Raw genomic sequence first — 12996 nt, forward strand, 5'->3', positions numbered from 1 at the left:
GTGAGATTAGAGAAGACAGAGGTAGCAGAATACATGGAGGAAGAGAGAGTGAGATGCCATGGGAAAGGTAGAAGAGTGCGTGGAAGGGAGTGGAGTCAGATGAGAGGGGAGAGGTAGGAGAAATGTGGAGGGGAGTAGAGTGAGAAGAGAGGGGAGTCGTAGGAGAGTGCGTGGTGGGGAGTAGAGTTAGATGAGAGGGGACAGATAAGCAGCCGTGGGTTCAAGGAGGATCTTGGAGACGGTGGAGGGGTCTGCAGGATTGGGGTGACGTGGTCTTCATTGCAGGTGCCACCAGCAAGGAGTCTTGCGTGGATCTCTCCTCAAGGGAAATTCGTCTCAGATGTTAGCTGGTTGTGTATGGGTCTTTGTCAAAGCAGTGTTCGTTAATGGCAATTATCGGGAAAATACTTTCAGCTGCTCCTTAAAGCCCACTGCAAATAGAGTCCCTTAACTTGTATTTGAAGTTACAACCCCTACAGCTGTGGAAACTGTCACATTGGGCTTTACCAGCAACCACTGTGCAGTCAACATGGATTGCCTTCAATATTTACAGAGCCTCGTTATCATCGCCACGGAGGCAAGGAGGGAGCTGTTAGGCCATAAACCACAACTCGGGCGTTAACCCAGGGATGCCAGAGCTGTTCACTTCAACCTACCGGTGTGGCCCTTCAGACCCGTTCAGTGTTCTCCTCGTAGAGGCCGCTCATGACTTTGAGTGCAACAGGACATTAAGAACAGGGGGTTAAAATGTCCATTAAATGAGGTCGCCTTTTTTGTGACGACGGTAAACTTTAACATCCTATAATGGCATTCCATAGCTCGTGCCCTGCTCATGTCAAAAACGGTGGACAGTATTTGACGGTAACATTTACGGGCGCTTTACCTGTGACGTATTTTCATCGATCATCACTCTTTGTCTCGGACTGAATCGCCATGAACGCACCCGATCTTGTCAGACTTTTGAAGCTAAGCAGATGTTTAGCCTGATTAGAACTCAGATGGGAGGCCGCCACGTGTTACCGTTGGCGTTGGCCGCAAGGTGGCCAGAAGATGGCAATGTCGAGTAATGTCCGGCTTCCTTGCTGTGGTGTAGATTTACTCCAGATTTTCTGGTTTACTCCCTCAAATCAAACCACTCGTTCAAGAAATTTGTCGAAGCATTCCCATTGCTGGACGCTGCTGGAAATGAGTCTCAAGACTCGGGCTCTTCTGGATTAATGAAGGAAATTTTGATAATAGGGTTTTACCCTTTTATCTGGCAACAAAACTGACACCTTTTTTTTATAAGGGATCATGTTTGCATTCTGACCACAATAGTTGCAGTCAAAATGCAAACAACAAAAAACAGCACTCTGATAACACTGGTCAACACACTTTTTCTGGCATAAGGTATTCCAACGGTTGTAAGGTAATTTTGGGTTGCTGATTCCAAATCTGGCATCAGTTTTTGTGAGATATCAAATATTGGGGGGGACGCATCCCCCCCAATATTCAAATATGCTCAAAATGTCCCCCCCAATATATTGCTATAAAAATATAAAAAAAAGTAATCATAATTGCTATGCTTTGTAAATAAAAACAACAATTTTCTAAAACTTGGCCACAATATCTGTACTTTTCTTCATATAAATCAATGCATAGATTTATGTTTATATGATTGTGGTTATGGTTAAACTTTCTTAATCTCAAACATTACATAGAATGAAACAAAGAAATGGTAAAAAAAACCAGAGCAATGTAATACAATACACTATTAGACAATATTGTAAAAGAATAAATAAAAAGTCCATCCCATGTGTTTATGAATTTTTCAATATTTTAGGCAGGAAATGGCAGAAAATGAGTTTTCAATTTTAGATTTTTATCTGGGTTGGGACCCCCAGACCCCCTAGAAGATTTGGTCCCCCCAAATCTTGACTCCATGGCTACGGCCTTGCTTTAAATGGTACAATTGACCCCTCGCCATTGCTCTGTTGGGGCAATAAAATGCATAACACGTCGTGGGAGTTCACCACCACGCTGTGAAGATACTGGCACCACCGTAACAATGCTGAATTTCCACTCCTGGCAAGGGGCATTAAACAGAGATGACCACTACTCAGTGATCATTTGATGATGGGGTCACATGCCTGGGTGGCTGCACATAAAATTAACCCAAAAATTATTGTGCAGCTCTACCATGGCGACTGTCCCCATGAACCTAACTCAGTGATTCCTCCACTCACGTTGAGGGCCCGGGTCCAGCAGACACTGACTGCTTCATTTCATCTGTACTGCCTTTGGTCCACCACACTGCAGCTCACAATACTTCCCTTTCGGCTTCTTTCCTCGCACTGCTCCACTTTGGAATTCCTTCTCATCGTTAATTTTTTCAATCTCGTATATCCAACCTTGCTCAAGTCAAGAGACATGTGAACTCGAATCTATTACAACTCTGATAGTGAATAACGCAGTGGTAATTGTGGAGCATCGAGCCATCAGCGCTTAGAAGCCTTATGTCACTGCGCCACCCTGGCGCCTGAGATGAAAATCAGCAGCTCGTATCGGAGCTTAAATATATAAACCGGCTTGTCGTGTGATATGAATTTTATGCCCCTGGCTTGTTAGACCACAAATGGACAATATAACCATTATAAAACAGAACAAAAACATAAAAACAAGTTGGTAGTTGTTTCATTATCTGCACAGGGGGCCTGTTTGCACTGGCAGGCATGGGACGCATCACGACGTTGCATGGCTGCAGGGAGCCATGACACGCATGTGTGGGAAATTTGAATTAATCTCATATCCCGTGTGAGTAGTGCGATAAAACACGAACCTGTGTTGTTAACGGGGTTCCGGAATGGAATGTGATGCTCCACTCGGAGTCTAGATGCTGCTGTGTTCACGCACCACAAATCTCCCGTGTAAAATAGCTGGGCAACTGGCTTAACGGGACCCACTCGTGTAACAAATCAAATAAACTCAACACTCAAACTTTGATGCTGATATGCACAATTATTGAAAAATGTAACCAGCTGACACTTACCAAGATCTTGCCGCTCCTGGCCAGGCGAGTCTCCAACACGCAGCGTCCAGGCACTGCAACAGAGATCTAAGTGACTCGAAATCCCATCACCATCACGTGTCACCCATTCCACAACGGTGTCTGCGCACAGGCAGTTGTGCACGAGTGACGACTGCTGACAGCGTCAGCCGTGTTTGATGGGTTAGAGAGGCACCTCAGCGTGCTGAGTGTCGATGTGTGATGCACATTTTTTCCTATTTCACAAATAAATGCATTGTGCATAAAATGGTAACATAGATTGCATTTCTACTCGTCGGCAAACACGTGCATATTTTTTTGCAGAGGGTTCTCTCTTGAGTAATTTGACGGTGTTTTTTTCAGCATTGGGATGTTTTGTCCATTTCCATTGTGTGTGTCTTTTTAGTTATGAGTGGAAACTGAAGAAACCAGGAGAAACCCATGCAGAATAGAGGGAGAACATATACACTCCACACAGAGACGTCCGAGTCAGGTATGGAACTCAGACGGTTCTTGCTGTGAGGCAGTGTGCACTACGGGGCTTTATGTAAAGTATATATCTGTTGCTCGTGTGTATGATTGGTACAGTAATTACACTTTTATAAACAGCGCCACTGAGTAATTCACTATCGCTCTACAGCAGGCATTCCAAGCAGTCAAAATGGCCACATCTGAAGTATGGGAATTGACGGCAGGAACTTCTTGACGGGTAACACACTTTTATTAAATCTTTACGTGTCACAATACAACGTGTGGTCTTCCTTCTTCCGACGACACACTCCACTAATCTCGTGTAAACTCTAGGCCTCTGGCTACACCCGATACACTTGACTCGTGTAGACCCTATGCCTCTGGCTACACACACTACACTCGACTCGTGTAAGCCCTATGCCTCTGGCTACACAATACACTCGACTCGTGTAGACCTATGGCTACACACACTACACTCGCCTCTGGGCTACACAGAGTCCCGGTCCCCTTAGGACAGCGGGCTAGGTACCGCAGGGCTCTAGGTCTTCATCCCCGTCTTCATTCTTCGCTGGTTACACACTGCCCTTACGCCTGTGTGCATCCCCTTTTATAGCCCCTGCTCACGAGAGACGGAGCTGATGCGGCGTCGACGTGAGCGTCGTTCCTTAATGAACCAATCACGACGCACTCTCTCTACGATCCGCTTTCCCCAGCGCGTGTTAACATTACTCCACCAATCACACTGCGCTGCCACCTGATCACTCCCTCTCAGCGCGTCACCGGCCCACAGCCAATCGGTACCCCGTAACCCACGACCCCGCGCTGACCCCTGATCCTCCACCGTCAGCGCGCGTCACCACCTACACAGCCAATCATCACGCACTGTGCATACGATCCCTAATCCCAGCGCGTATCACCTCTACATCACCCCCTCCCACATAGCTTGCAGCCGGCCCGGCTGTTAACCTACAACACAACATAACGCAACGCAGTAATAAAGAACTCCACATCCCAGTGTGCCCCGTAACACAACAACAACAACATAACACAACCTTAAATACGAAGCAATATACAGCCCGACGAACAACACAATAAAAGCGAACACCGTAAAACGAACGCGCCAAGTGTCACTGTGACCCACGCAGTGCCGAGGCGCTCCGGCTGCCTCGACTCCGCACGTGGTAGGTTACACAAAGTAGCACGACCTAGCGCGAGTCCGTCTGGCCGGTCCGTCGTATGGAACGGGACGTTGGCGACCGTCCGGTGTCTCCGGCAGCTCTAGACGGCACGGATCGGGCCTGGAAGGACCGGCCCCGCCGTGAAGATCCGGCCGCCGGTGGTCGGCAGCAGTCAGTTCCGAGACACCTGGGAGCGGATCAGGCGGAGACATGTGAGGAGCAGGCAAGGACAATTCCCCCTCAGGGTCGTCGGTCACGTCACATGCTCGGCCCTCACGACACAAGGGGAGGCCATACGGAGGCGAGAACGGTTTCAGTCGGGAGGGGTGGACGTACCAACGGCGTTTCCCCCATTTTATCTGAACGCACTGGGGGCGTGCAACCCGCACGACCTCCACGGGTCCCCGCCACGGCTTCAACAATTTAGGCGACGTGGCCAAAGGTGCCTGAGGGCAATGCAGCCAGGCCTTGTCACCTGGTTCCCAATTGTGCACGGACACCTTCCGTGCCCGCAACCGCTCGTTCGCAATTTGGCGAGCCCGCGAATTAAGCCGTGCGGCCTCCCTTGCCTCTGTCAGTTTATGAATATTAAATTTAATATGCTCTGCCAATTTAGAATTAGTTCGTGGTGCGGGCAGACCCAGCTGCGTTTCCATGGGCGGGTCGGCTTCCCGACCGTACATTAGATAAAACGGGGAAAACCCCGTAGCTGCATGGGGGGCCATTCTATACGCGGCAAGGACCCCAGGGACCTGCAGGTCCCAATCAACATGCGACTCACACACCTGCTGGCACAGCATAGAGGTCAATGTCCTGTTAAGCCTCTCCACCATCCCGTCCGTCTGCGGGTGGTACGGGGAGGTACGCACCTTTTTGGTACCCAACAGGTCGCACACCTCTTGCAGTAATTTACTCGAAAAATGTTTCCCTTGGTCAGTCAGCAAGCGTTCGGGAGCCCCCTTGTCCAGGACGTAGCCCTGGACAAAGACGTCCGTCACAGCCGCCGCCGACTGGTTGGCGAGTGGCCACGCCATAGGCCACCGGGTAAAATATTCGACCCCCACCAACAGGTACTTATTACCCCTAGGCGTGACCGGAAAGGGCCCCAGAATATCGAGTGCAACGAGCTCGTTAGTGCGCGAGACCTGAATAGATTGCAGCGGTGGATTAGCTGCCACGGGCGGTGGTTTCCGTCTGGCGCACTCAACACAACCCTTCAGAATATTCACCACGTCACCCCCCATTCCCGGCCAATAATAGTCACGCTGAAGCAGGGCAAGCGTTTTGTTAACTCCCAAATGCAAGAGGCGTTCGTGTGCGGCCAAGACAACCTTCCCCCTCACAGCAGAAGGCACCACAATCGCATGCCGCCGGGACAAACTGTCCCATCTCATCAACAGGCCCTGCTTAAGCTCGTAGGAGCCAGTTCGGTCGTGGCTACCCTCGGAACCCTCCGTCTTTCGGCGCAATGCCAGCAGGGAGCTGTCCGCCATTTGGAGACGGCCCCACTCAATCAACGACAGTGAGAGCAGCGAGTCCTGACCCCCTGGGGTAGCGGGACCATCCCCAATTGGTGTGCTCGCGGTCGCAACCAACGCCTCCCTACCTTCCGTAACCGGAGGTTTACAGCGCGCCGATCCCGATAAGCACGCACATTTGTGACAAGGCAACAACCGCGACAGGGCATCGGCATTCGTGTGTCGCAACCCTTTACGGTACGTAGTCGTGAACTGATAGTCCTGGAGGACTTCCAACCACCGCGACAATTGGCCCGAGGGCTGGGCAACCCGTAATGAATACTGGAGCGCCGCATGGTCCGTCCGGACCGTGAAATGACGACCATAGAGATATGGCCTGAATTGTTGTACAAAAAAAACAATGGCAAGTAGTTCACGACGGGTGACGCAGTAGCGCTGCTCTGCCGGCGACAACACCCTGCTACCATAGGCGACCACCCGTTCGACCCCTCCAACGACTTGGGACAGCACTCCCCCAATGCCCGTGTTGCTAGCATCCGTGTCTAGCAAGAAGGGACTCTCAAAGTCCGGATAGCGCAAGGGTGGGGCCCTTACCAAGGCGTCCCGAAGGGAGCAGAATGCAGCCTCCTCCTCCGGTCCCCACCGGAACTTCACTCCTTTTGCCGTTAAAGCGTGCAAGGGCTTTGCAATGGTGGTGAAGTGCTCAACGAATCGGCGATAATACGAAGCAAAACCGATGAAACTGCGCACGTCTGACACTGACGTGGGCGTCGGCCACGAACTGACACAGTCCGTCTTCGCAGGATCGGTAGAAATCCCCGAAGAGTCGACAATGTGACCCAAGTACCTCACGGATTTACGAAAAAGATGGCATTTGGCCGGTTTAAACTTTAATTTAGCCGATCGCATTCGCAAGAACACCCCTCTCAATCGCTGGAGGTGTTCTTCGAACGTTTTACCGAAAACAATGACATCGTCAAGGTAAATGAGGCACGTCTCCCACTGCAAGCCCGACAAAACCAATTCCATAAGACGCTGAAACGTCGCAGGAGAGGAGTGAAGTCCCATGGGTAACCGGTTAAACTGAAACAGGCCCCCTGGAGTCCGGAATGCAGTCTTAGGCTTAGACTCCTCGTCGAGTGGCAACTGCCAAAATCCGGACAATAAATCAAGAGTCGAAAAGTATCGCGCACCGGACAATGCGTCGAGAGACTCGTCCATCCTGGGGAGCGGATACGCGTCGGCCACCGAGATCTTATTCAGGCGGCGGAAATCGACGCAAAATCGCAGGGACCCGTCCTGCTTTTTAACGAGCACAATAGGTGCTCCCCAAGGACTGGAAGAAGGCGAAATAATGTCGGCTTCCAGCATATCATTAACTGCCGACTGAACATGTTCCTTCTCAGCAGGACTCAGTCGGAAGGGATTTTGCCTGACCGGTGCCGCATCGCCCGTTTCAATGTGGTGGCGTAGCAGGTCCGTGCATCCGATATCATACTTATGTTTACTGAAGACATCCGAAAATTCAATCAGCAACCCGCGCAACGCACCCAACTGTACCGCTGACAAATCGTCAGAGTCCGCGCACAGCATATCAATCCAATCTAGGTCCTCCTTCGATGGTACGCTATTCGTGGGGCTCGGAGCAGCCTGCGCAACCAACCTCTCCTCCGCAGGGACCCGTGCCGCGTGAGCCAGCACGGTGCCCTGCTGAATGACGGCCGGCCGCGCCCCAGCGTTTAAAACCATGACAAACGGATCCCTGTCTGCCCCAACCAAAGTGTGAGCCACCGATAAATCGAGACCTCCAACAGCCCTATTAGAAGGACCCAAAAGCATGGCCTGTTCCGAGGCCTCCTTCCCCCATGGCTTCCGTAACCGGAGGGGAATCAACATTTGTGAACCCGGGGGCACGTGCACGGTCTGTGTTGCTAACGCCTGAATGGTAGCGCACGCCGTCTGAATTACATTAGGGCTCGTCAAAAATGAAATACGGCGACCCGATGGTAGTTCAATGCAACGCTGATCAATGAGAATTTTGATGGGCATTTTCGCCAAAAAATCAGTGCCCAATAGGCAAGGAACCGCCAGGGAAGATGAAACGAAAACGGGTCCCGACAATTTGATATCACCAATGCAAATGGACGCCCTAATCTGACCGATAATGCCCAACGATCCCCCGTTAGCGGCGTAAAATGGCACATCCACCGGAAGAAGCGGACGACATTGTACCGGGAGAATATTATAAATGAGATCCGAAATAATAGTCGCCGATGCCCCCGTGTCCACTAACACCCTGACCTCGACCCCATAAATCGATCCGGTAACGACGGATGAACCCGCTGAGGCAGCCACTATTCTGTGCCCCAATTCCGACCATTTAATGTCTCCCCGGTCCCGGCCGAACCCCCCTCTCCGAACCGAATCCCCGAACTCTACTCGGCTCTCCCTCGTCGCAACGCGACGACCCATACGTGTCGAGTATGCGGGCCAAGCATGTGAGGTGCCGCGACTTGCCGGGGTTTGCAGTGATGACTTGTGGCCTTGGTCGTCGTCCAGCCGAGGTCCCATGGCGCGCTGACGTGGGGCGCGGCAACCGGAGGCCACGTGGCCACGAAGGCCGCAGTTATAGCAGGTGATGACAGTAGTCGGAGATCTCGGTTGCTCCAGCTTGCGGGCCGCTCGCAGAGGCGAACGACCCCCCGACCTCCAGTCCCCCGCTCGTCCCGCGATGAACGCGTCCTCTCGTGGGCTGACGACTTGGGGCACGGTGTCAACCGGACCCGGAGTTGAGGCCACGGCAGCGTTGCAGACGACCCCCTGCTTTCGTTGAAGGACCTCGTGCGCTTGCATGCTCGTGGCGACCCGTAATGAAGAAATATCGGTCTCGTCGGCCGTGTTGATGGGGACCCCCAGGTCCTGCGCCAACTTGAGCAGCTGCTCCAAAACCATCGCATCTTGGCCCTCCTCGTCCATACGAGGGAACGCGGCGTCAGCGAGAGCGAGCAACGCCGTGCGGTAGGCGAGCACGGTCTCCGTGTCCGCCTTCCGTCTTGCGTAGAAATGATGGCGGCACGCCGAGGGAGGACCGTAGACTTTGGCCATGAGAGCCAGCGCATCCTTGAGCGTGGAGCGGTCCGACCTGCGTGCGGACGTGAAGGCCGCGAGCGCGTTGTCGTCCAGCATGGCAGGCAGTGCCCGCAGTGCCGTAGCGTCGGACCAGGCGGACATCTCTTGATGCGCCAAAAATCTGCGCTGAAATTGGCTCCAATCCCCGCCTTCCGCCTTGAATGCTGACAACGTGGGAAGGCGCTGCTGAAAGATAAAGTCGTCCTCCTCCTCGTGCTTCCTCTCTGCCCCCCCGTCGGTGTGTAAGATGGCGGCCCCATCGGCGGGTGTGTGATGGCGGTCCGCCGCGCGCGTTGGTGACGTCAGCGGGCGCGCATGGAGAACCGCTGCCACGTGGTGATGGCCGTTCCCGCCAAAAGTCGGAGCGGATGAAATGGCGGGAATCGCCAAATCGTTTTGGCGGGAATCTGCAGGGCGACCCTGTAGCACGTCGGCCGCCGTCCCCGCTCCTCCCGACGAGCTGATCTCCGCCAAGATGGACGCGGCGGCGAGCAGCAGCTCCGCCAGACGGGAGTGTGCCTCGCGAAGCACGGTGTCAGTCCCCCGTCGCTCGTCCGGCGCCGTCGGTGGATCCTGCCCCGTGGGCAGCTCCTCTTCCTCACCCCCTGATGCCCGCTGGCCCGCGTCGTCGAGGTTGTCCCCGTGGTCAATCCCGTGGGTCCGACGGCTCCTCCTTGTATCCATGCTTGGAGGACCGTTTCACTTCTGACGCCAGTTGAAGTATGGGAATTGACGGCAGGAACTTCTTGACGGGTAACACACTTTTATTAAATCTTTACGTGTCACAATACAACGTGTGGTCTTCCTTCTTCCGACGACACACTCCACTAATCTCGTGTAAACTCTAGGCCTCTGGCTACACCCGATACACTTGACTCGTGTAGACCCTATGCCTCTGGCTACACACACTACACTCGACTCGTGTAAGCCCTATGCCTCTGGCTACACAATACACTCGACTCGTGTAGACCTATGGCTACACACACTACACTCGCCTCTGGGCTACACAGAGTCCCGGTCCCCTTAGGACAGCGGGCTAGGTACCGCAGGGCTCTAGGTCTTCATCCCCGTCTTCATTCTTCGCTGGTTACACACTGCCCTTACGCCTGTGTGCATCCCCTTTTATAGCCCCTGCTCACGAGAGACGGAGCTGATGCGGCGTCGACGTGAGCGTCGTTCCTTAATGAACCAATCACGACGCACTCTCTCTACGATCCGCTTTCCCCAGCGCGTGTTAACATTACTCCACCAATCACACTGCGCTGCCACCTGATCACTCCCTCTCAGCGCGTCACCGGCCCACAGCCAATCGGTACCCCGTAACCCACGACCCCGCGCTGACCCCTGATCCTCCACCGTCAGCGCGCGTCACCACCTACACAGCCAATCATCACGCACTGTGCATACGATCCCTAATCCCAGCGCGTATCACCTCTACACATCTTTAGATAAGTCCACACCCCTCTGGTAGGAACCAGTGCTACTCTCCACAGAACAACCAATGTCGCTAGATCCTCACAAAGTATACCTATTTTAATGAAACCCTGAGGGATAATGGGCAAAAGCAAGTCATACCCGAAAGAAAAAATTAGGATATTTTGATTGTGGAAACAGTAGTTACGAAACACATCCACCTGGCCAGACATTACTTGAAAGCTGTATCGATTAAGCCATCGTTTCGCTGCAATCTGCAGCTGTAATGATGAAGCACTCCGGCCACAACTCTGTTCCAGTCACACGAGTGAAGTCGATTCAGTCGAGGCATCCCTGACGTAACGCGCTCCCACTTAGCGCGAATTTGCAGCAAATCGATTAATCTTTTCGGGACACACGTCACACGTACGCTATGCGTTTCACAGTTACGCGCCCAAGAAAAGAAACAATAGAAACTGTGAAAGTAAAATCTTTCAAAATAAATACAAATATTTTAAATTATTAAAAAATATATCAAGGGAGAAATATATTTCGCAGATTTACCGACACAACATCTCAATCTGATGGCGTCACCCTGTCTTGGCAGCGCTCAGTGTCATGGATGGGCTGGGCGTAGCCAACTTATTAAGCAATCTATGTAAGTGGTAATGTTTTTAATCTTATTTATTATTCGTTATTAAACTCCTAAGTATTTTTTTTCAATGTTAATCATATTATTACGTATTAAATGTATACTGTGCGTACTTTGTAAATTCAGGGATAATAATGAAATGATAATAAATTTGTCTTCAGTAACGCACCCCCTGGATAACATCTATGTCAATGGGAGCATTGAGCCTTCATCCAGAGCGATTCGACTTACGCGCGTTCTTTTCAGGAACGAGTATCGAACGCTACGTGATGGATTGCCCTCATACATTAGATCAACCTACTCCAGGTGGGCAGATGGCATTGTGGTTAGAGAACTTGACTCACAATCGGAAGGTTGTACGTTACAATACAATTTGTGTTTCTCATATCTGGGGTTGATAAGATGAGTACCGCATACTGGGAGGTCGACGAGTGGTCATCTTGTCCACAGTGGTTATCGTTTTGGGAAACCCCTACGTAGGAATGTGAAATTTGCATGACTGACTCAGAGAAGCCAGCGGTGATAAGCACTACACACAGTGAGAAACTTTGGTTTGACTTGTGGGTAGTCAATACTGTCTATACAGTACATATTGTCTCTCCGTATTTGTAAATTAGTGCTTGGGAAATGTTGTTCTTGGTTATTGGCTTTTTAACAAATGTCTCTCAGAAGTGTTTGACTACGAAAACGGAATATCTGCCAAAGCGATGCAAATGAGGCCATGAAGCAGCCCGTTTCACACGGAGTCACGTGACGCCACAAAGCACAAAGTCCATTCGGAACTCTCTAAGAGCAGTTCAACGTCATACAATGGCCCACGTAATGAGATATCAGAAAACTACTTCTGAGATCACTCCCTTCAAGTGACATGTTATATCCGCACACTTAAAGGGATAATTTTCTATTACGAAGAAATGTCCATCATATAATGGTCAACCCACATATTAAACAATTCATAGCTGGAATGTAAGCAGATTACGAATAATAATACAATTATATAATGCCAGTTTTACATTCATTGTTGACTAGCCTGAGACCACGAACTCTCTCCACTGGAGCACCCGTTTTAAAATCACAGGCGACCGCCTAGATTTGAACTCAGGCCTCAACGGTTCTGGCTCAGTGATCATTCGAAAGCTACTTGGGTAGCCTCATCACATCTCATGGATGGTGTTCTAAAGAAGTCAGAACCAGAAATGGGATGGGTCAAGAAGCCATCAGAAAGGATTTCCTAACAACAGCTTGATGGCAAATTGAAGAAAATAATCAAGAGCAAGGTCTGGAGTGTGGCGAGGTGCGCCTGTGAGCGGTGGACAATGCAGACACGAGGCACGGATTGGAAGGTTTTGAAAATGTGGATTTTGACCGAGAATTATATAAATGAACCAGACAGGAATAAACACAAAGAGGTCCTGCTTCAGCTGAGAGAAAGACTTGAACTCGTAAAGTCTAAAAGTAAAAGGAAGAACATCTGGATTGGGCAGGCGGTAGTGGGGGGGGGGGATGAGCTGAAGGAGGTGATTGTGGGAAGATTATTTGGGAGAAGACCAAGAGGAAGCAAAAGAACGGCGACCCCAGGTGATGTTCAACGGAGAGAGGGCGAGAGCAGCGGAGACAGAGCGACACGGAGGAGAGGTGATGCGCGTCCGC

The 12996-nt window shown here is 51.3% G+C and overlaps 1 protein-coding gene across 2 annotated transcripts in view; it reads right to left on the reverse strand.

Moving 5' to 3' along the window:
* The window catches only part of LOC133357590 (zonadhesin-like), a 36879-nt gene that overhangs the window by 23256 nt on the left and 627 nt on the right, over nucleotides 1-12996 (reverse strand). For both annotated transcript variants that reach the window (XM_061575600.1, XM_061575598.1), the window contains exon 2: nucleotides 3029-3081. Coding sequence is in view for 1 of the 2 variants with exons in the window: in XM_061575598.1 (XP_061431582.1) it covers nucleotides 3029-3081 (53 nt within the window). In the remaining variant the exon portion in view is untranslated. The remainder of the gene's footprint in view (nucleotides 1-3028; nucleotides 3082-12996) is intronic.

The sequence above is a fragment of the Lethenteron reissneri genome, chromosome 58, assembly GCF_015708825.2.
Source record: "Lethenteron reissneri isolate LAM-NWPU_2019-01 chromosome 58, ASM1570882v1, whole genome shotgun sequence".
NCBI lineage: Eukaryota > Metazoa > Chordata > Hyperoartia > Petromyzontiformes > Petromyzontidae > Lethenteron > Lethenteron reissneri.